The 23,554-nt window shown below is 35.4% G+C and overlaps 2 protein-coding genes across 3 annotated transcripts; one reads left to right on the forward strand and one right to left on the reverse strand.

Annotated features, from left to right (window-relative positions):
* Nucleotides 1-8,192: 8,192 nt before the first annotated feature.
* On the forward strand, nucleotides 8,193-14,554 carry LOC127083291 (protein ACTIVITY OF BC1 COMPLEX KINASE 7, chloroplastic). 2 transcript variants are annotated; one of them, XM_051023593.1, is made up of 17 exons: nucleotides 8,193-8,469; nucleotides 8,927-9,526; nucleotides 9,663-9,806; nucleotides 9,884-10,097; nucleotides 10,179-10,272; nucleotides 10,458-10,551; nucleotides 10,656-10,710; nucleotides 10,818-10,909; nucleotides 11,008-11,178; nucleotides 12,739-12,795; nucleotides 12,897-12,980; nucleotides 13,121-13,205; nucleotides 13,298-13,359; nucleotides 13,445-13,519; nucleotides 13,621-13,725; nucleotides 13,908-14,049; nucleotides 14,125-14,554. In XM_051023593.1, exons 2-17 carry the CDS (start codon nucleotides 8,942-8,944, stop codon nucleotides 14,196-14,198), a joined length of 2,133 nt encoding a protein of 710 aa, XP_050879550.1. In that variant the 5' UTR covers nucleotides 8,193-8,469; nucleotides 8,927-8,941; the 3' UTR covers nucleotides 14,199-14,554. The 2 variants fall into 2 exon arrangements, with proteins under 2 accessions (XP_050879550.1, XP_050879551.1); XM_051023594.1 differs by having other exon boundaries at nucleotides 8,193-8,378.
* A 1,549-nt stretch (nucleotides 14,555-16,103) lies between these two features.
* Nucleotides 16,104-19,561, reverse strand: LOC127083292 (uncharacterized). The gene is made up of 6 exons (XM_051023595.1): nucleotides 19,145-19,561; nucleotides 18,456-18,734; nucleotides 18,280-18,328; nucleotides 17,235-17,511; nucleotides 16,890-16,968; nucleotides 16,104-16,602 (listed from the first exon to the last, which is right to left on the reverse strand). The coding sequence occupies exons 1-6, from the start codon at nucleotides 19,472-19,474 to the stop codon at nucleotides 16,432-16,434; spliced, it is 1,185 nt and encodes a 394-aa protein (XP_050879552.1). The 5' UTR covers nucleotides 19,475-19,561; the 3' UTR covers nucleotides 16,104-16,431.
* Nucleotides 19,562-23,554: the final 3,993 nt, after the last annotated feature.

Genomic DNA, 23,554 nt, shown 5'->3' on the forward strand with positions numbered 1-23,554 from the left:
TGGGTCTTTTCACCGTTTGCTAATGATTTGTTCCCCGGATCATTGATTGTTTATCAATGTATTCCTTGCCTTTGCGGATAATTGCCGGATGCTTGCAATTAATCCCCAGTGAGTCTTTCATTTACCCTTTTGCTGGTAATGTTGTTACTCCCTTTGATTGGTCATCATTATATGCCTGTTTGGTATCCCGATGCCTTTCGTTTCGGACGATTTATCCTTTATTAACCCTTATACCGGTTGTGGATAATCTTCCATGCGAGTATACTATCCACGTTCTGACGGTAATGGATAATATATCTCATGCATTCTTCAGTTGAAGCCTTTTGTGTTTCCCTGGTCGAGTAAGATTCGTTATTTCCCCTTTGAGGAGTCGAATATTCCTGTTGTTGGATAATTGCCGGATGCTTGCAATTTATCCCTTGAGTTGTCTCTCATTTACCCGGATGCTTGGTATCGATTGTCTCTCTTTTTGGTTAGTCACCTATTATATACTTCGGTATCTCTGGTGTCTTTTCCTTTCGAGTACATTATTCACGTTCTGACGGTAATGAATAATATGTCTCATGCGCTCTTTAGTTGGAATCCTTTGTTGATTTTCCCTAGCTGAGCAAGATTCGCATTCTTTGTAGAATCGAATATTCATCCTTTAACCTGTTTGTGTTTCGGATGTGTGTTTTGGCATATATACCAATTCACGTTTTCGGTAGATCACCTATTATATACTTCGGTATCTCTGGTGTTTCTTACCATGCGAGTATTATCTACGTTCTGACGGTAATAGATAATATATCTCATGCGAGTATTCTTATCCACGGTCTGCCGGTAATGGATATTATATCTCATGCACTCTTTGGGTTTGTGTCCCCAGTCGAGTAAGATTCGTTTTCCCGTTGCGGATTCGAATGTCCATCCTTTAAGATTTTGCTTTTTCAAGCCCTCCTTTCGGATGATGAGTGTCTTGGCATATATACCAATTCACATTTCGGCCGGTCACCTATTATATACCTCGGTATCCCTGGTGTTCCTTTCTGTCTACTCCCTATTATGACCTTGGTCCCTTGTGGAGTCAGATTTTCCTGAGTATTATACCTTTGTTGGTCTTTCTCAGATGTTGGTTGATTGATATCTCTCACCCTTATACCGGTCTTAGATATTCATTCTTCCTGAGTTTGTTACCCTTATACCTGTAACACCTCATTCCTGTTGCTGTTCCCAGGAGAGTCTCTGTGTTAGACATCCCCCTGCGGAGTTCCTTTGGTGATTTTTACCCTTTGCTATATGGGTGTTTGTTCCCCAATATATGCATTTTCCCGGCAGGGAGATTCTATGTGAATCTTTTCCTGGTCCGAGTCCGGATTTTTATCCGAAGTATCCTTATGGATAGTTGGAGTCAGCTTATGTCATTCCAATGGATTTATTTTCCTCTGGAATTCTTCATTCCCCCGGTGTGAGTCCTTTGCTTCCCCAGCAAGCTCTCCAGTCCGATGTCTGTTATCTCCACTCGGAGTCGCGTCTTGTTCATGCTGTATCAGTCTTGTCATTTCCCTAATCAAAGTCGTGTCCTGCTCACGCATTCTTTTCTTTACTATCCCCTAATAAGAGTCTTGTTAGAATCTCTGTTCCTGGTGAGTGTATTACTCCGATGGATCGTCTTTTCTTCTGTGTGAACCATATATTCCCCACAGAATTTGCTTTTGCATGCATACATCTGCATCATGAGGTCTCTTAGGGACCAAAATTCGTCTCATTACTATTATTTAAGCCCATTCTACCGCGTCGAGATGAAGATTTTTAAACTTCACTTCTCCGGATAGAATGACCTTAAATAGGGGCATCTGTAAGACCCCAATTTTGGCCCTAAGATCCCTCATGGTCCATATCATATCATATCATGGCCTCAAGGATCAGTGCATACCTTAGCTGCCCTCTTAGTGGGTGGGATACCTTGTGAGTGTGGTTCTTGATCACCAAGCATGTCTAGCATTTGTATATCATTGCTTTTCATATGTTTACTAACCAAAAGTACAAAAATATTGTCATTTAACCATGATTCTTGCAGCTGAAGCAAATTAGTCAAATCAGTCAAATCAGGCCTTGAGCAATTGATGGTGACCATTCTTGAAGAATTTGGACACCATGATCATTCATTAAGAGTTCATATAACTTGTGATATCATTTGGAATCAAGATCTCATGTGAAAGAGGCTTGGAATTCATCAGAATATGGCCCAGTCAACCAAAAGTCAACAGAAGTCAACCGTGGTCAACTGCGGATTTAATCAGTGATTTGATGATTGGAATTGGTTGGAAAGGTCTCATTCATGTCTATATAAACCTCATTTGGCATTTCAAAGACCAAGGTTGAAGGAATTGAAGTCAGACAGAAAGTTTCCCAAAATGGAAGTGGACCTGTAATTCTCACCTGCCCAAAGTGGAAAGTTTTTTCCCCTCAAGATAAATTCACCATACAAGCTTCAAATCAAAATGTGTCCAACATGAAAGTTGAAGATCTTGTTCTCACAATTCCAAAAAGTCCAAGAACTTGAGAATCCCATGTGTGGTTTGCAAGATATGGCTCAGTGAATTTCAAAAAAGACCCGTAATCAGGAGGCCATAACTCCTACATGGATTGTCCAAAGTGCAAGTTCTTTATATGCACAAACTCCATTTAATGTGTACTTCAATGGTGCATAATTGGATTTCTTTGAAAAGGCTCAATGCAAAAGGTCAAATTTCAACTGGACTGTTAAATGAACCAGGGGTAAAATCGTCCAACTTGTGAAATAATTGGAATTTTTGAGTGGGGATTTTTGCAACACCTCATGAATGGCATTTGAAAATTGTTGGAATAATCATAATATGCCTAGGCCCCATGGTTTGATATCTAGCTTTTGAAATGGACTTGAAATTGCATGACATTACCATGACATGGTGAATTTGCAAAGTACATGGTCAATGGAGAGGGGACTTGTTTCTACACATCATATATGATATTTTGGACTTGCTTGAATCAAAAAATTGGACTGATATGGACTGGTTTGAAGGAAGGGCATAAGGGCCAAATTCACACATAAGCTTAATTTCACTAATTCACTATTTTTCATTAATCATAATTATAGTTGTATTAGTGATCCATATATAAACTTAATCTATAACAGAATTGGAGGACTAATCACTTTTCACAATCACAATTCAGCAATCTAACAGAAAATTTCAAGAAAAACTCTCCAATTCTCTCATTTCTTTCTCACTTTTCACCAAGAACACTTCACACAAAAATTGATCAAACTTCACCAATTCTTGATCAATTCTGAAAATTCCTTTTGTGTTGATCTCCCACCATCCTCTACTCCATCTGTTTTGGAAGTTTGAATCGAGAAGAGCCACCATTCGCAACTGTCCAAGAAAGCTCCATCAATGGTGAATTCGATTTTCGCGCATTAGAAGCAATTTCGATTGAATTTGAGCATAGCATTCAACTCCTGGAAGATCATTCTACGACTGTTTTTGACTTTCACACGCCAATACCTCACGATTCATCACTGTCATCAAACGACGGTAAATTTTCGAACCTCAAGAATTGATAAATGTTCATATGCGTGTGGTAGTTCGTTAGACGTAGTTTATCATGCTAGGCTCGGTTTGTGAAACGGTGGACTATAGGTTGAGAAATCCGAACTCGAAGCTTTGACGCGAAACCTTCTTTCGATCGATCTGTGCGGTAGGATAGGAGTTAGGAGATTTCGTAGGCATATCGTTGTTGTACGTGGAAGGACGATTCCAACGGATATTAGTTTGTGCAATTTGGCGATGAAATGCTTGAACTCGAGCTTGGACATGGAGGACGTACCGCGCGAAGAAGAAGAATTTTCTGGATTTATTTTCTGTTTGATCTTTCAGCTTGCGGTTCCGTTTTCGAATCATGTTCGCGCGCCAGCACATAAGTGCCAAGTGACGTCGTTTTAGCCTTGGCAACATAATTACTGTTATGCCATTTCATCCAATTATTTAATTTAACCATCCTAATTAAATCCAATAATTATGAAATAAATATTTCACAACTTCATAAAATCATAAAATGATCAATAATAATCCAAATAGATTGAAGCTTTTTTTGATGATCTTCATTTTTTTCTCTACTTTTTAATAGATACAAAAAATAAAGTAGTGCTTGAGAGAATTTGAAGTGCCATAGAGATGTTCATGATGTATGCCAAATTCACATGTTACACCATTTTAATCATGAAATCACCATACCATATCCAAATTAATTGAAAATTGACATGATGATTCTTAACTCATTTCTGGAATTTTTGGCATAGGTTTTATAATTTTTAGACCTCTGTTTTTTTAATGTGAATTATTGAAATTGAATGTGACAATATGTGACACCTTGTGATATGCTGAATTCTCCAAATTTTTTACCATGCTTCCCCTTGGCCAATGGCCTTAATTTTTTGCATGTAGCACCATTAACATGTTAGCATTCACTGTGAATTTTTGTGGATTTTTCCAATCCATTTCCAATTTGATTAGGAATTTTATCTTCTGCCTATCATTTTTGGGACCTTGTTGGTGACACCTTTGTATATATGTTGCCAAATCCACATACCTTATCCAATGATCATGAAAATTGATAGAGTAGTTCCTAACATGTCAAGCTATCATTTGGCTTTGGTCCTACTAATTTTCCATTTACCATCACTGTTTGCCATTGGATTGAAGTTAGTGTACATTTTGTGACTTCATTTGGTTGTGTTTTTGCATGCTTTGACATGTTGAATTAATTCCCATAGTTCCTTTTATCCAAATTGCTTGAAAATTGACATGTAGCTTGTTGAATGTCCTCTGTTTAGGATATAATTTTTGTGGAATTTACTGTGTTGTTTTGATATTTTTTTGATGTGATCTTGCTGGTTGCTCATATGTGGTTTAACATTGCTCACTTTGCCTTACATGTTGCATAGATTGAGATGTGTACATAGTTTGGATATGGGACCAATTGGGATCCCTTTGTTATTGAAATAGCTTGACTTTGATCATGAATTGGTTGCTGTTTTAGGATTTTTCCTTCTTTTGGACCCTAGGCTAGCCCTAGTGGTCTTGTCACTTACATTTGAACTTGTCTTTGGCTTTTCAGGTTAAGAAGTTAAGCCTTAAGGATATTGTTTCACATTTGGGATGTTTTGCTTGATACTTGTAAACTAATGTGGCTGTTTTGTAGGATGTTGGTTCACATTGAGCTTTGTGCTATGCACATTATTGTTGTTTGATTGTACATTATTGATTGATTCTTTGTATTGTTGTTTGATTTTGAATGGGATGCTGATTCTGTGTGACTTTTCCAGGTACCCTTAGTTGCTCAGTTCTCTTAAGAACTTGCATTGCTTTGCTTATAAGCAATTAGCATCGAGGTATTGCACCTCCTTCTTCATGTAGTCTGGAGACCCGACCTGTTATTTGGCCGGGCAAACTGTCTGAAGTCCTCCTTAAGAGGCAATGCTTGTGTATGTTTATATTTGTCCCAAGCAGGAAAAGTCCTCATTCGAGGCAATTGGTGGATCAAAGAGATAAGTAGCCTATCTCCCACTATTCTGTGAGTCTTCTCCTTGCTCCCATTACATGGTTGTAGCATTGAGATCCAAACCCAAGATCTATCGAGTCTAATTGGGGAAAGAGTTCCATCTTTCTGAACTCCCCCACATTCTTATATTTGCATGCTCTCTCGGACTTGAGATAGAAGCAATGAGGCACACCCCTCATATCCTTTCATCTGCTTCACCTGAGCCCCTCAATGGCCAGGTTAAGAGCGACATTTACCTATTACAGTGGACTTTCATAGTCAAACCCTTTTGCTTGAGCCTCATTGAATGGTTATAGCGTGTGCTACTTGAATTTATGTGATTGATTACTTGATTCATTTATACATGATTACTTGATTGCCATTGGGCATTTATCATCTTTGTTTGCCATTAGTGCATGATCATTTCTTTTGTCCTCGTGACATTGATGTTTTCCCATTGAGGAACCAGTTATAAGTCCCTGTGAGTTGGCATCTGTTCCCATGACATGGAAGAGATAGAGTGTAAGACCTCATTGGTCACTCATATCTTCTTTGCTCTTTGTTTGAGCATTGTTGTTGTATGTGAGGATTCATTGTAAGTCCCTGTGAGGTGGCCTTTGTATTCCTAGGATCATACTGTGGAGGTTAACATAAGCCCAGATAGATTGGCAGTTGACTTCCCTGTTTTATTTTTTTGTTTTATTCTGATGGAGATTAGTGTAAGTCCATAGAGTGGCTTCTGATATCCTTACTTGTTTTAGGAGACAGGTATAAGACCATTGAGTGGCATCCAGTATCCGCTTTTATTTACTTTCATCTGTTACCATGTTCATATCATTGCTCAGTTGTAGCCTATTCCTAAGGACCCACTTGAATCATCTTCTATATGATTTCAAGAGGCGGACCCTCCTAAGAAGTTTTACATTCCACCATTATCCATTCACCTCATTGTGTCCTACCTTTTCACACATACTTTTAAAAACTTGAAATAAGTGTTGTGCAAACATTCTCACCTTCTTTCCAAATTAGAAACTTGGACCTTAAGTCCATGATTTTCCAAACTTCATTTTGTAAATACTTCATTTTGAATTGACTTTAATCATACTTTGACTTTTTGTAAATAATCCAAATAACTTCACCCATTCAAGTGATTTTGTGGCTTTGTCCATGTTTGTTAAGTTTTCATACATTAGCTATAGGTTTGATTTACCCTAGTTGGTTGATATTAATCTCACCTATTTGTCCTTAGTAGATGAATTGTAAGTCTTCCTTGCTTATTATAGGGTTAACCCCTCTCTAGCAAGTTGAAGCTTTTCTCACATGGTGGACTAGTTGTTATACAAGGTTGAGTTTTCTCCCGTGGGTAACGTAAGACCTTTGAGCTTGTGTTTTAAAATTGAATCCACTAACTTTCGGAAATTTTTTAGCCGAACTACGGCGTTTTGATCCTTTACCTTTTATGGAAGGTACGTAGGCAGCGGGTTCATCCGTTCGAACACAAAAATAATTAACTTGTACATTCTTTTCTCATCATCCCAATCATGTTTGCACAATACTTATGTCATGACAAATAATAATTTTCAAACAACAAAGTGTGAAAAGGGCTCCCTAGGAGTACCTAGGACGCATTGGGTGCCTAACACCTTCCCTTTGCGTAATTTACCCCTTACCCCGATCTCTGATCTTTTTCATTAGTTTTCTACGTGTAAAACTTCTTAGGTTTTTGTTCGCTTTTTAACCAGTCCTTAGGATAAATAAAAGTGCGGTGGCGACTCTATGTTATTGTATACTTTGCTTATGATTTAATCAATAAATCATATAGCGACGAATACACCGCTACAAAAAGGAAGAAGAAGAAGAAATTTATGCAGAATTTCTCTTTGCTCTCAAACTGATAATTCTATTCTTTGCAACCGCAAGTATGTGTTATATTACAATGATATGAGTTACTCCATATTTATAGATTTTGGGTTTGCTTGCTCCTCAAGTAAAACCCAAAATACCTAATTCTGTTAATACTACAAAGTTAGACCCAAGTCGAAATTTATGTCGAGGTACTCTACTTTGACGTTGCGACAACTATCACAATTCGACACTTCTTTACTTTTATCGAGCAATCTACTTCGACACAAGAAATTACAATTCAACATATATATTTCTGTTTGCTTGACAAATCTAAAACTACTCATCTGTATTTGTCATTATGTTGTTAAATGAACAAATTCATTAAAAGAGTTTGATAGAAAATATGCTTTTTGACTAATTTTTTTTTTATATTTTAAATAGGAGTGCGTCTCACTTTTAAGTGAAATGAAGTATAGGTATTTTTGAATTTCCATTATGGTGCTTTGTGAATTTTGTCCCTAAACTCTTTATAATAATATATAAAAAAAGGTCTCTTTATAACCATAAAAAAGAAGAAGCAATTAAGTGAAATGCAAAATCTTTATCTTGTGTGCCATAGTTCCATGAGTTATTTATTTAAACGGATATTATTTCCCGACACAAAGAGTACCATACGTTTTCTTCACCAAATAAACGAACTAGACACATGCGGTTCAAACACACGCAACAAGCCTTCTCAACTGTGGTTGTCCAAGATTCCACTTATTTTCTTCTTTTCTCTTTTATAGAAATAATAATAAAAATCCACTTCCTTTTGTCTTGTTTATACCGAAAACAAAAACAAAAAATGGAGTAAATCAATAATACTTCATGTTCAACCACTTACTAAACCTTTGAAACGTGGAAGCTAAAACATCCTCCTAGTACTCTGTGGGTCCTCAAGAGGGTTTCTGTCTCTTTTAACCCTGCTCGTATGTTTCCATTCTTCTTCTCTCAATTCTTCATATATGTTTTTTTTTCATCAATTGTTAGTATTGTTCTTCCCTAAGTTATCTCAACTTGGTATGTGATTTGAGATTTGCCTTTTTAATAATTTGATGAAAAGTTAATCTATTTGTGTATACAGTATTGTTCTCGTTAGTGCTTCTAAATGATTATTGATTGATTGATTGCAAATTCTATTTTATTTTTTATGGTTGGCTCTAAGATTTTATTTTCCTTAGTTAGGTGCATCACTTCACTTTTCAACCAAAAGCGATGATCGTGCGAATCAACGCTTGCTCCCGTACTATGTTTAATTACTATTGCGCCACTTTCATCGGTGGATAAAACTAACCTGTCTCACGATAGTCTAAACCCAACTCACTTTTTTTTTTTACTGTTGGGTGAACAATCCAACACTTGGTTTTTACAATGATAGGAAGAGCCGATATCGAAGGATCAAAATGCAATAACCTTTATGTGTTATTGGTTGCTTAGTTTCATTTTATGCTTATTGTTTATACTGATTTTTTTACAGGTATCATCACCATAAATGGCAGTAATAATGGCTTTGCATGGCTGTTACGGTAACAATATAGAGTCGGTAAATCAGCGAAGACCATTCGATAATCTTGGTTTTACAAGCTCGATTTCAGTTCACAAATTGTTAAAGAATAAAAGGTCAGCATCTGATAAGTCTAAAAATGATAAGTTTCATAGATTTGTTGTGAAAATGCGGCAGACAGAAACGCCTCCGTCAAACTATGGTACTAATGGTAGAGCTGTTAAAATGGTACCGGTAACTGAGATAGCGAAAAGAAAGACAGTGTCAGAGAATAAAGCGGAGACGGTGAATGGCTCGAAGCAAGCGGTTAATGGAGCAAGTTTGGTAAGAAGAGATCCTACACCGGCATTGACAAAGACAAAGATAGCGAAACCGGAAACCTCCAAAGAACTTCCACCGTTAGAAGAGTTAAAGGTTTTGCCGTCGGACGAAGGCTTCAGTTGGGCCAATGAAAACTACAGTTCCTGGCAGAGATCTATTGATGTATGGTCCTTTGTTCTTTCTTTACGTGTTCGTGTTCTTTTGGACAATGCGAAATGGGCGTATGTGGGTGGCTTTACAGAAGAAAAGCAGGTAGGTTCTGGTTGAAACCTTCTCAGAAAACATTTCTCCGTCGCTCGGTCCATTAGTTTTATTTATTCATTTTAATAATCAATTAAGTTTCTTTTTATGCTTTAATGAGCTGAAGTAATTTAGTTTTTCGTTTTAGAAAAGCAGAAGGCGGAAAACTGCTTCATGGCTAAGGGAATGTGTATTACAGCTCGGTCCAACTTTCATTAAACTTGGACAGTTATCATCAACAAGGTCTGATTTATTTCCCCGTGAATTTGTGGATGAACTCGCAAAATTGCAGGTACTTTTGTAGTTTTTTGTCGATGTTTTCACGTTCACTGGAGATCCATTGATTTATTGTATTCATTGATTCTTCAGGACAAGGTCCCTGCTTTCTCCCCAAAGAAAGCAAGAGGCTTTATCGAGAGCGAGTTAGGAGCTCCCATTAATGTATTGTTTAAAGAGTTCGAAGACCAGCCAATTGCTGCTGCAAGTCTTGGTCAGGTTCATCGTGCAATTCTGCACAATGGAGAAAAAGTAGTTATCAAAGTTCAAAGGCCTGGCTTGAAGAAGCTTTTTGACATTGACTTGCGTAAGTTGCGCTCATTTTGTTTCTACCATTTACACATTTTGTGATCTTGGTAGAGTCAACAAGTCTGTTTGTCTTGTCCAGAAAACTTGAAGCTGATTGCGGAGTATTTTCAGAGAAGTGAAACTCTAGGTGGTCCAACTAGAGATTGGATCGGTATATATGAAGAATGTGCAACGTAAGTTGTACCGACATTATTTTAGAAGAAAATTTCACCTTCCCCGTTACAAGTTAGAGTCTACGCAACTCTTTTTGGGGTTCAGTAATCTACTGTCGCTAATTATTCTCGTCATCATTCTTAATACTTCGTACATTGCCTTTTTATAATTGATATCGTATCGCCCTGCACATGCTATTTTTCAGAATTTTGTATCAAGAAATTGATTACATAAATGAAGGGAAGAATGCTGATAGGTTCCGTCGAGATTTTCGAAACATAAAGTGGGTCCGAGTACCTGTATGTTTCTTGTTACAATACTAAATCCCCACGTCTCATATATTGAAAAATTGTTGAATACATAACCTATATTAATCACATATCCTTCATTTGCACCATTGTAGCTAGTTTATTGGGATTACACAGCTATGAAGGTGTTGACCTTGGAGTATGTACCAGGTTATCATCTTGACTAGTGCACATTTCTTGAAGTGTTGTCTCTGTCATTATGCCACTGAACTAGGATTCGTAGCTGCCCTAACTTTGATTTTACTTTCTGGGAACAGGTGTTAAAATAAATCAAGTGGATACATTGATGTCTCGTGGTTATGATCGAGATAGGATCTCATCACGTGCTATTGAGGCATACTTGATTCAGGTCCTCAACCTTGTTTCTGTCTGAAACTCGACTATCTAATGTCAGATGTTGAATATATTCATCTCATTGGTTTATATAATTTTTGTTTTGTATTACAGATATTGAAAACAGGATTCTTTCATGCTGATCCACATCCTGGAAATCTTGCCATTGATGTTGATGAATCAATTATTTATTACGACTTTGGCATGATGGGGGAGATAAAATCTTTCACCAGAGAGAGATTGCTTGAACTTTTTTATGCTGTTTATGAAAAGGACGCCAAAAAGGTCTACTTTTTTTTGTATACTTGCAATATTTAAAGCTTTGAACATCATCTTACAAAACAATTACAATCTGATATCTTGATAAGCTATTAGGGAAACATGTTTTCTTGTCTGCATGTCTGTGTCTTCGTGTAAAGCAAAGATGCATAAAATTGTCCAACATTGCGAGGAACTTGGTATGTATGAAGTTTAACCAGGGGTTCTAAATTAGTAATAGAATAGTTGCATTAAGAAGTAGGATATGTGTCTATTTCCCCTTTTATTGTCTCTGACATTAATTGTTCAAAGGTGAAGTACATGGAATAGAAAATAACAAACAAACCGAGCTTATCTCATTAAGTGGGATCGACTACATGGATCAAATGTCGCCATAATGTGTTATCAAAATACCATACTTTTATCCAACTAATTAATTCTTAGATTTTTCTTAATTTTATCTTACAATATTTCTAGATCTTCCTCTACCTTCAGTGGTTTGACTATTCTCCATCTGATATACTCACCTTATTACAAAAACCACAAGTCTTCTCTGCCAAAACCACCTAAGTTTATTTTCCACCATCTTTTCTACTATAGGTGCTACTCAAACTCTCTCCTAATGTTGTCATTTCGAATCCTATCCCGTTTAGTCTTACCACACATCCAATGCAGCATCCTCATCTCTGCTACACTTAATTTTATTTCCGTTTTGGTTCTTGACAGTTCAACACTCTATCTCATACAACATGGTCGGTCTTATAGTTGTCTGATAAAAACTTTTCTTCTGTTTGAGCAGTACTTTCTAAAACACCTTAGACCCTCCTCCATTTCGACCACCCACCCAACTTGATTTCGTTTGTTTACACCTCCTTCCATGTCTCCATCATTTTTTACTCTAGACCCAAGATATTTTTAACCATGTAACTCGTGGTATGATATGATCTCCAACTTTCACCTCTAAGCTAGACATGCTTTGCCTTTTGCTGATATTACATTTCATATACTCCGTATTGCTTATGCTCAGGCGGAAGCCATATGCTTCCAATGCTCGTCTTTGAGTTTCCATCCTTCCATTTAATTCTTTGCTCGATTCTCCAAGTAGGACTACATCATCTGCAAAAAGCATACATGTCGGTGCTACCTCTTGGATGTGTTAGGTAAATACATCCAAAACGACGGGGACTTAAGGTTGAACCTTGGTGCAATCATATTTTTATGGGAAAATCATCCGTGTCTCCACCTTGTGTCCTTACACTAGTTGATACCCCTTCATATCTTTGATTGCTTGAATATAGGCAATATTAACTCCTTTCTTTCGTAGAATTTTCTAATATAGGCAATCTTAACTCCTTTATTTTCTAGAGTCTTCTACAAAATCTCTCTCTAAGAACAGAAATTAGATTATAACATTGGCAGACTTTTTTTATCAAGCATGATTTAAAAATAACATTGTGATACATAAGTGAAAGGAAAGATCTAAAATCATCTGCACTTTTTTAATACACGACTTTACATAACTGTCGAACACTGAAGTTTCTTTGAACTTGAAATTACCAATTAAACTTTTTATTGACAATGGTGCAGGTTATGCAATGCCTTATTGATCTTGGAGCACTCCAACCCACTGGGGACCTGTCAGCTGTAAGGATCCGAAGCACTTTTAATCATTTACAAGATTCTTTTAACAGTTTGAAATTATAATCCATCTCTCAATCTTATAAATTTCTTAATTTATTTTTCAGGTTAGGAGATCTGTACAGTTCTTCTTGGACAATCTTCTAAACCAGACGCCAGATCAACAGCAGACATTGTCTGCAATCGGAGAGGTATGCGAGTATTTAGTTCTTTTGGACTGATACAACCATTGTTCGTTGTTGAAGAAGGAGAAAAATTGCTTTACTGGTTTGTTCCATATTATCTGCAGAATTTTATAACATTTCTTTTACTGATGAAAATTTCGTGGCAGGATTTGTTTGCAATAGCTCAAGACCAGCCATTCCGGTTTCCATCTACCTTCACCTTTGTTATTAGAGCATTTTCTACACTTGAAGGTTTTCCCCCTCTCTTCTTATGCGCATGAATTAACACCTCTCCTTTGTACCGATTTTATGTAATCGTTTTTTGGTTTTTGTTGTTCTGGCAGGCATAGGTTACACACTCAATCCAGATTTCTCCTTTGTGAAGATTGCTGCACCTTATGCACAGGTTCATACTGTCTATGGCCAGTTATTGTTCCCATTCTCGGTTAAAATTTCGTGTAATACTCAAAACATCATACATGCTTTTACAGGAACTTCTAGATATAAGGCAAAGACGGCCAACCGGGCCACAATTCGTCGAGCAGATAACAAAGCAAGCAAATGATGTAACGAACTTTACCTGGAACTTCCATTCTGATATGAAGCATTATTTTCATGATGGCACTGTGTAAAACTAGAACTGACAAATCTCATGGAACATTTATAGGTAAGAACAAATTCCATGTCAATGCCATACAGAGTTCAAAGAATAGAGGAGTTTGTAAAACAAGTTGAGGCAGGGGATCTGAAACTTCGAGTTCGAGTACTAGAGGTATGCAAATTCTTTTACCTTTTTGAGACCTTGAGAGGAGCACACTCTGAGGTCTCAAGCCTTCGCCAACCAGGCAACCCCTGGAGGTTACATACATATATTTCTATATATTGAATTAAGTCCCGTTTGGATAAACAACGTATGTGATTCTTCAACTTATAATGCATATCTCGATTTTCTAGTCAGAAAGAGCTGCTCGGAAAGCAACGGTGTTACAAATGGCTACTATGTACACAGTATTAGGAGGAACCCTGCTAAATATTGGTGTTAATTTGAGTAGCCAAGGCAATGAAACTTTTGCAAATGGATCATTTGTTGGTGCAGGTGACTTTTATATCACATAGTTTTTTCATCAGCTTTATTTTTGTGACTTACTGGTATAAGCTTATTCATATGCAGGTATTTTATTCACTCTATTCTTGAGGTCTATGCAAAGGGTAAATAAGCTTGACAAGTTTGAGAAAATGTTATGATTCTTTCTCAACAAAAATCCAATTCCTTCATGTATATGTTAATATTGTTCATAACATTCATTTTTTCCCGCTTATATATACGAAGCTATACGAATAATAGTTTTACAGAAAAAAGAAAGATCGGAGGGAGGGTGTTGAAAGTGTAAGAAACTATTTCTTCTTGATAAAGAAAATGTCATAGATATAGTAAGGAAAGAACAAATTTGTAATTTAACCATGGATACTATAGTTATAGGCTAAACAATTTATGTCTTCTCTTGTAAGTGATTAAATATACCAAACATTTCCAGCACTTGAACCTTGTAGTTCAGATAAATTCTTCAAGAGTTGATATGAACATGTTTAAATTAGTAGTAGTTTGATATATATTAGTGTATTACATGATCTGATGCTATATATGTGTATGTTTTGTTTATCTTTTGGAAGAGTCAAAAGTAATTCTAGGAGTGGATTATTGATTTTGGAGTTATTTGATGTGTTTGGTTCTTTTAGTCTTTGTTAGTAAGTTTGGAAGGGAGGATTTCGAAAAATTGTTTCATTTTTAAATATAGAGAAATCATTAATATTTTTTGAAAAAAAATATATATTTAACATTAATATATTTTTAATCTATGATGGTGTCAATGTTCCAACCGACCACTACATCTGTGAAGTATTGTACACTTTGAGCATAGAACTGATAATAATTGTCATTTAAAAAATATGCAGTGTTAGTTCAGGAGTGTCCCAAACAATGTAAGGCTTTTTGATGTTTCCATAACAATTGCCCATAAGTCGAGGCTAAGGGGCTAAAGACTTTAAACTATTGAATATGGCCGAAAATTCAACTCATCTTTCTTGTATCAATGTTCTCACCGATCTCAAGTCAACTGACCATTATTTTTACGAATTGCACCCCTTAAAGATGATTAAGTGATATGTCGCGAACTCCAAACTCAAGCTTTTGCATAACTTCTAATTAAAATGATTTAACGGGATAATTAATTTCTTTTATTAAACATATTATTTTTTAAAACAATTTTATAATTGATTTCTTTTATTTTTCCTCCTAAGTACTTGCCGGATGCAAGGTTAAATTGAAGTTCTCTTTTATGTCACAGTTCTGTTAAGATTAATTTCTTGTGTCAAAAGACATTTGCTGATCTAATAGTAAAACTTCATGAAAGGATCTAATCGCCTTCGACACGAAACGGTAATTGATCCAATTTTGAAAGACGGTTTGTTGCATGTCTATAGTCAAACTTGAGGTTAGGTTGATATTTTCAGGCACCAGACTTATTTCCAACACCAAGCCTTGCCATTCCTAAAGCTATTTCCAATGCTGTGTTGGATGCTTCATAAATTGATTTCTATGATATTAATGACGCCTACCCGGTAGGATTAATTTTATGCCAAACTCTAAATTGTACTAGGGATAGTTATGTCAATTTAGCATGGTGTGAAATTAAATTATTCATATATTGCTCTTATGTGATTCTTTTTTCTTTTTTAAAAATTTCTAGGTTGTAACTCTTTCAAATCAAAAACTTATATCTCTCTTTTCTGGAACCTTTTCTACTCTCACTTCAAAGACATAAAATGAAGCATACGATAGAATTACTTACATGAAACAGTATAGTTTTATTAGTTTGTAACAGAAAGTAAACTGTACAATTTTATTATTTTGTAGGAGAAAGTAAACTTGCATGGTGGAGCTGTATGGGAATGATGAGTGAAAAAGAAATGTTCCATTGGGTAGTAAATATTAGATTTATAAATAAAATTATCTACCATTAATTGTATTGTCTCTGCAATAAGTTCTTGTTGTACAATAGGATGATGTTGAAATAAATGAAATTTAGAATTTCAAACACATTGCAGACCAAACTCGTGAAAAAATATTAAACAACTATGAAACCAGGGAAATTAAACCAACACAAAGTCATGTCTAAATATTTGTATTTGCTCTATACAAAATAGAGATATGCTACAATTGAAGTTGAATATGACAATATTAGTCCCTATTTATACCTAAAGATGTTCAAATATGGATTCTTATCCCAGGTGAGGAATGTCAACTATTTGTGATAAAAGGGAATTCAGGATCTACTTCTGTTATCCTCTAAGCTTAAGCAGGAATGGTTATATTAACAATTTCTGCAAAATTACATACAAAACCGGTAACAACTAAAGCTTAGAGGACGTAATGTTAACTGTTAAGCAAGTACATTAAAGGACACCTTGGTTTCAGATTTCAAACACACTCCCCCTCCAGAAGAGCAAGCTTCATGTGCAGCCGTATTTGGTGATCAGAAAATTCTAAAAACAATTCCCTCATAGCACTAGCTCTCTTGAATTCATGAGTTCCTGAATATACAACCTTCAAATTGTTGCTAGTTCTATTCTTTCCTTCCTGTGATACATCCTGAAAAAGAAACCGTTTTGCAGTAGTTAAAAAAATGCAAAGAACTACATTTAGCTAGTATTGAACCTAGTCAAATCTTGCAGTCCCTAGTGCTTAATCAAGTGATTTTGGAGGAACAGCTTATTAGCACTATAAAGTTAGCTGGAAGGTTATAGTAAAATTTTCAGAACTCAGTTATTCGACAAATGTGACAATCCTATAGTCTTGATCAATGGCCATGCTCTACTACCAAACCGTTAAATTATTCTTTGTTGGGAAAGAGGAAGAAAGAAACTTGTATAAGCTACCTCAGATCCAGGAACCAATATTCCTATAGATGCTTTGATATTTTTTAGACCCACTTGTTTTTCAATTACCGTCCATGGCCTGGAAAAAAAACAGTGAAGAGGTTTGAGTGGCATACGAAAACAATCATACATACATGATTCTCTTACCTTGGCTTTTAGCTTATTGTGGTTAAACTACAAAAATAATAACTATAACAAAAACCTGGACTAAGACTAAATAAACTTAAGTTCAAGAATCACGATTGACTTTTCACATTTGAAGCAAGACTAAATAACCAAAGTAAGCTATTTATCTATTATATAACATGGATATCAATGTTTATGAACTGTACGCAAACATAATACCTGCCAGTTGAAGATGTTATGATGTGGTTGGGATTTGTCAAGAAGTCACAAAGTTTCTGGAAATCTTGTTCGGTTTGCGACATAATGGCACCCCTGGTGTATATCTCTGATGATAAACTTGAAAAAATGAAGACACTAGTAGATACTTGAGTATGTTTGCATAAGAACTCTACAGCTGTTGATGGACATAACTCTTTATCAAGATTTCCCATCAATATCATACACACGTTTCTTTTTCCTTCCAACTCTATATCTTCCATATTTTCGTCAAGGCTGACTAAAACCCAAAAAATGAAAAACTGAGGAAAAGGATTTGAAGATTTAAATTAAAGAACATTATGATAAAAAATATAAAGAACAATTGCACACTAAATGAAAGACAGAGGATGAATCTGATAAAAGGGTGTAGAGAGTATGCTGTAGAGTAAATAAGGTCTGAATCTTTTTATATAATTATAAACATGTAGAAGGTTGGAGAAAAAGTGATACGCGGGTTCCCAAATTCACAAGGTCTTTCGAGGATAGTAAGCCTTTTTATATAGACATCAAATCATATATTGTCCAAACTTAGAAGAATTGTATCTATAAAACACGTATAATAATATAAAATAGAGATTCACATGAGATATCTATTAAAAAGGAATACAGATAGTTATCACCTTTTAATTAGGAAGAAATATAATTATGATAAGTAATGTTCATATCAATAGATATGGCAAAAGAAAGAGAGAAACAATGTTCCAAACAACATAAATGGCAAGGGAACTCATCAATTTGAGAAATAAAAAACTTTGGCAAATACCAAACAAAAAACAGAATTAAATAGCAATGTGCAATCCAAATTACTATATGTATACTCAATCCTCCTACTCATTTGCCTGTTCAATAGAATCTAAATGTTGATATTTGATTTTGACAACTATGGTTACCAAAGTCTCAACAGTGTCACGGGTAAAAAAAATATTTATGAAGCAAAACCCAATGAGTTGAATTCAATTTTAACATTAACATCTACTATTACAAAGAATGATAGAAACAAACCTACCTTTAGGAGAACCGTCACCCAAAACAGATCGTTTGGCACGTCGCCTTCCCTGGAGCGGAATATATAATGTTAAAACACAAAAAATACAAGAATCATGTGCTATTACTATAAATTTCTTAACAAGCAAACTGATGGAGAGTACTTTGGGAACATAAAGATATGCATACAATACTCACCTTTTGCATTTGTTCGAAAAGACTTAGTCTGTTCTTATTTTCTATTCCTCTGTTGCAGTTCGGCACCATTTCTTGTCCAGATTTCGATGCTATCCTCTTCTTGACAATCTCCAGGAAAGAAGCCACAACTGGATCAACCTCAATTATAGGCTGAACAGTGCAAATATCACCAATTTCTGCAGCCGTCATGTTTCCAGAATTTGGCCCATGTAACCAGAAAAGTATAAACGTACAATGACACTCTTCATTTTTTTTACGAGAATGTGGGCGTTCTTCCACCTATAAAAACCACTTCAATTACTGATCTAAATGATTTAAATGCTGCCGCTACAATACAACAGTTATCGCAGAAAAAAGCAATCCAAAGCCCTAATATTATATAGTGCTTCTAGGTTTTCTAAAGTTAGGTTTAATCAAAAAATTTATGAACAAAATATCTTTGCATGTATCTACCAACTAATGCATGCATTGAACGAACTAGATTAACAAGTGTATAATTGAATAATAACCCTACCAATCCCCTCAATCAATTAATACAAATATTTGCATGCAATTGAATAAACTTTCACACTCCCAATTCAATCCACACACACTAAAAAACACTTTCCCCAAAATTGAAACACTATTTGCCCTAATAACTAACTTCACTATCAACTCAAAAGCAACAATGGAATGAGAAAATGACTAACCGCTTCAACAATGGCGTCATAGAAACGAAGGTCGTCGGGGATGAAATGCTGAGAAGCACAGACCTTAACACCTGGAACGAGTTTCCGGCACTCGTGATCCTGAACCTGAATGGAGAGAGGTCGGAATCGTTTTTCAAACTCTTGAAGATCTTCCAAGGAATCAAAAAACGATGGTATGAACAATTGATCGACTTCATCGGTGAATTTTTCGTAGGTTATTCTCAGTGTTTCCTTTTCTTCAAGAGTTACCATGACTGTGTACCAAGCATCATCTTCCTGATTTCTAAACTCCGTACTGTAACGCATCTTGGATACCAATTCTCTATTCATTTGATTTTCACTATTTTGAACTGAAATGGAGGGTGTATTTCATTCTCATTTCGTAAAGAAAGTGAGGGAGGTTAGAAATTCTCATTTCGTAAAGAAAGTGAGGGAGGTTAGAAAAAGGAGATTTTGGACATTTCGCAACAAGTTACCCAATTATTTTACATTAAAAATTGAAATTATGTTATTATAAGTTAGTTTTGAGCATTTCAAGAATATTAAAAAATAATTATTGTTGTATCAAAATATTTTTTTGAAGAATTTTACAAAATTACCTTTTTAATAATATTCTATTAAAAATTTAAATTAATTTATAATTTAGAAAAAAATATTTTTACAGAATAAATGATATTATTAATTAATTAAATTATTAGAGAAAATTAGAAAACTAAATAAAAACAAAATAATATAATTTTTTATTAATAATAACTTGGTTAAATTAGAGTTAAGCTTACTATTTGCGTAATTCACGAAATTAATACTTTAATCTCCTATTTTAAATCCAAACAATTGTTACTCCTCTTTTTTATAGAAAATCAATGAATATTTTTGTTTTTTAACTTATATTTTATTTACAAAATTTAATAATAGATTTATATACGATGATTTGTCATGTTTTATAAATAATTTTTAAAATAAAAATATTCTTAATTTTAAAGATAAATGTATAAAAAAGGGATCAAAACTGTTTAAATTTAAAATATGGAATTAAAACTATTTAAATTTAAAATAAAAGATCAATTTTGTGATTCAACTAAAATAGAGGGACCAAATTTATAATTAAGTCTAATAACTTTTAAATATTTAAAATTGAATTTCCAATAAAGAATTATTATACTAGGAAAATTTAACTAAAATATTAATACAATTTATTTTATCATTTTTTTAATTTAAGATTATTTTAATATTTTAACAAACAATCAAATCTTTCCCTTAATGAAAAAATTATCTAGCTAAAAAACATAAAAAGGAACTCTAAATTATTCTTCACTGATATAAAAATTTACCCTATCAAAAATTCTTTTTTTTAATTAATAAATGGTAAAATTTTATCATATAACTTTTTCACCTTTAAGTTGATTGTCCACGTACTTTGAATTGTTTATCCAAATAATCCAGTTTTTCAAAAAAATAATCAATCTATCCCACTTTGAAAAGGAGACGTCATATGAATTGGCGTCTGCTCTTAAATTTAGAGAGGAGGCGCCAATTGGATTGGCTAGGTCATCTTGTGTTGTCAATCCAATTGGCGTCTATGTGTTAAGTTTTAAAGGAGACGCCAATTGGTCTGACACCTGTGTGTGTTTCGTAATTTTAAAAAAAAAATATTGTACATGATAGATAAAGTCGAAATCAGATCAATTCATATTAATATTAATACCCGTTTACACAAAAAACACTAATGTCGATGACCGGGATCACCTAACCGACCTCCGGCCCCACATCCCCTAGCTACCCGAACTCGTGGCCATAACCCGCGTCGATGATTCACCCCAGGTGTTTAAGTATCTGAGGGCCCAAAAACATCACCACCAACTGCAGGAGATTGCCTGAGATAGTCAGACAAATCAGCGTAGTCTTGTGTATGCATCGAAGGGATACCGCCATAGCTGAGTTCATGATCCATGCCAGAGTAGTTGGGTTGTGTTTGAGTTGTTGGAGGGCGACCATGACGACTGAAGGGAGATATTGATGTGAATGATGCGTCGAGGAAATGTTGAAATGATTGTTGTGGTGTTTGGTAGACATATGGTTGTTGAAAGTTTTGGTTTTGAGATGTTTGGGTTTCTTGGCTATTGTAGGAGGAGGGACGATTGATGTTAAATGTTCGTTGAGTGTTTTGGCTAAGGCGGCTATGGTAAGATGATGTGTTGGGTGCATGGCGATGTTGGGTCTCTTGATGATGATCTAGTTGGTGGTGGTCGTACGGGGTATGCTTTTGGTATTGTGGTTGGGTGTATGGCATGTTAGGGTTGTATGTTTGTGTGTTTGTGGATCAGAAACTTTGATGGATAGGGGGTTGTGAATATTCGGTCTGACAATGTTGTTGGGGGTTAGATGTTGAACCTCTTGGTGTGTAAGTTGCCTGGCATGGTCGTATAGGTACATATCCTCTGCGGTGAACTCAAATCCAACCGATATGTACAAAGCCATATAATTACGAATTGTTTTTTTTTCAGTTGGCATCACAATGTCTGTTAAGACATGGTCTTGGCGGTGCTTCCATTTGCGACACTCAGATCTAGCGAAGCTTTGCCATGGGTTAAAGTTCCATTGGTCGTTAACTTTGTGTAGATGTCATTCTCTTAGGTTTGCCCGGGGATATGGGATGTGTTGAAGCATACCGAACTGCAATTTAACACGATCACTATTGTGCATCTCCATAGTGGTGAATCTTATGATCGATGTGCATGCAGACCAAACGGATGCGTCTTGTTCGTTGATTTCATGGTCATGATCCAAATTTAGATATGGATGCCAAATGAACTGAAATGTGAATATATATTAGATTATAAATTTGGTAGAAGAAATTAATAAATTATTACGAAATAATTAGATTAATGGTCATACATCTGTCGGTCGAAGGTGATCCAAGAGATTGCGATACTAGGTAATACAGTGTCTATGACATCTGTTATAACTTATAACACGTGTCGACCATCTGCACCATAAAATTAAAAATATTATTTAGAGATAATAATCGGTAAAGTAAGTAAATATAGTCCATTTTTAAGAAATTACTTTTGTGCATACGGGAATGTGAATGGGTTATTGTTGACGGGCGCTATGGATGGTAGTATGGACCAACCCCATGCTTGGAGCAAAACAGCACATCCAAAAAATATAGATGTTTCTTTGTGTGCATTTTTACACAGAGAGCTATAAAGATAAGCCAAACAAGCGGACTCCCAACTGTAACTTCCTATTCTATCTACATGTCTTAGTAAAGGTAAATACATAACATCCATACTAGAACCACTACCTTCGGGAAATAAAAATGAAACAATTAAAAGCATAATGTAACACCTAGTTTTTATTATTCGAGCCTCTTTGGTAGAATTCTCATCTAATTGTAAGTTGTTATAATATACCTTAAGGCGTGAAAGGAGTATACCTTGACCTCTCGAGTTATCATCTAACAAATCAGCATCCAAGAGGTCCATGCAAATTGAATTCGCATAGTTGGTTTTACCATTTACCATCTTACCTTCGATAGGCAGTCCCAATAACATGTAGACGTCTTCTAATGTCACGGTACATTCATCGGTTAGAAACCAGAATGTGTGTGTCTCAGGACACCATCTTTCACATAACGCAAGAATAAATTTACTATCCAACGACCAAGATATTATTTTGCTTATATGTTCAAAATCGACGAGTTCGACATACGGTTGAATCATCGGGTCCATGTGTACAAATTCGTGGACCCGAGTTTGAAACCTAGAAACATCCTAAAAAAGAAACAACAAAGTACGTTACTTTATAAAAGATAAAAAAAACAAATTAAGTATCGTTATTAAAAATTATTCTAGACAAATAATACAAGAATTAAACGCTTACTTAAGTTGTTATGTTTGCAACTGTGCCTCTGTGCGATTCACCCATTGTGAGGAGAGACATTCAGAGTAAATATTTGAAACAATGGTTGTTACAGATGAAATAGTTGTTGTTGTTGAGGAAAAAGTGATTGTTGGTGAGGAAAAAATGTGAGACTTGCTTGGCTATTTATAATGTGCGACATGCAAAGACATGCAAAAGTTTGAATGCATCGATAATGGTACTTGCATGCTCATTCCAAATGGTTTGGCGCCTATGTGCAAATGTCACATGCTAGTGCCAATAAAAGTGGCGCCTCCTAGGCTTGCATGCAAGCTTGATCTTAACCTAGCCTGGCGCATGCATGGCTCTGCATGCTTAGTTACAAGGTCTGCAAGGAAGACATGGTAGCGCCAATTGGACTGGCGCCCATGTAGAAGGAATACAAGCTAGCACCAATTGGATTGGCGCTAGGGCTTGCATGTTTGACACATCACTTACCTTTAGCTTGCATGCTTGACACATCACTTACCTCTAGCTTTGCATGCT

Source organism: Lathyrus oleraceus, chromosome 5 (assembly GCF_024323335.1).
Source record: "Lathyrus oleraceus cultivar Zhongwan6 chromosome 5, CAAS_Psat_ZW6_1.0, whole genome shotgun sequence".
NCBI classification, from domain to species: domain Eukaryota; kingdom Viridiplantae; phylum Streptophyta; class Magnoliopsida; order Fabales; family Fabaceae; genus Lathyrus; species Lathyrus oleraceus.

What these genes read in the sequence shown, in the direction of transcription:
- LOC127083291 (XM_051023593.1), top strand. Translation starts at nt 8,942, where the DNA reads ATGGCAGTAATAATGGCTTTGCATGGCTGTTACGGTAACAATATAGAG. An exon ending in TTCGAGTTCGAGTACTAGAG is followed by an intron (nt 13,726 to 13,907) that starts GTATGCAAATTC and finishes TCGATTTTCTAG; the next exon opens with TCAGAAAGAGCTGCTCGGAA. An exon ending in TGGATCATTTGTTGGTGCAG is followed by an intron (nt 14,050 to 14,124) that starts GTGACTTTTATA and finishes ATTCATATGCAG; the next exon opens with GTATTTTATTCACTCTATTC.
- LOC127083292 (XM_051023595.1), bottom strand. Translation starts at nt 19,474, where the DNA reads ATGAATAGAGAATTGGTATCCAAGATGCGTTACAGTACGGAGTTTAGA. An exon ending in ATGACGCCATTGTTGAAGCG is followed by an intron (nt 18,735 to 19,144) that starts GTTAGTCATTTT and finishes TGGTTTTTATAG; the next exon opens with GTGGAAGAACGCCCACATTC. An exon ending in TTTTCGAACAAATGCAAAAG is followed by an intron (nt 18,329 to 18,455) that starts GTGAGTATTGTA and finishes ATTCCGCTCCAG; the next exon opens with GGAAGGCGACGTGCCAAACG.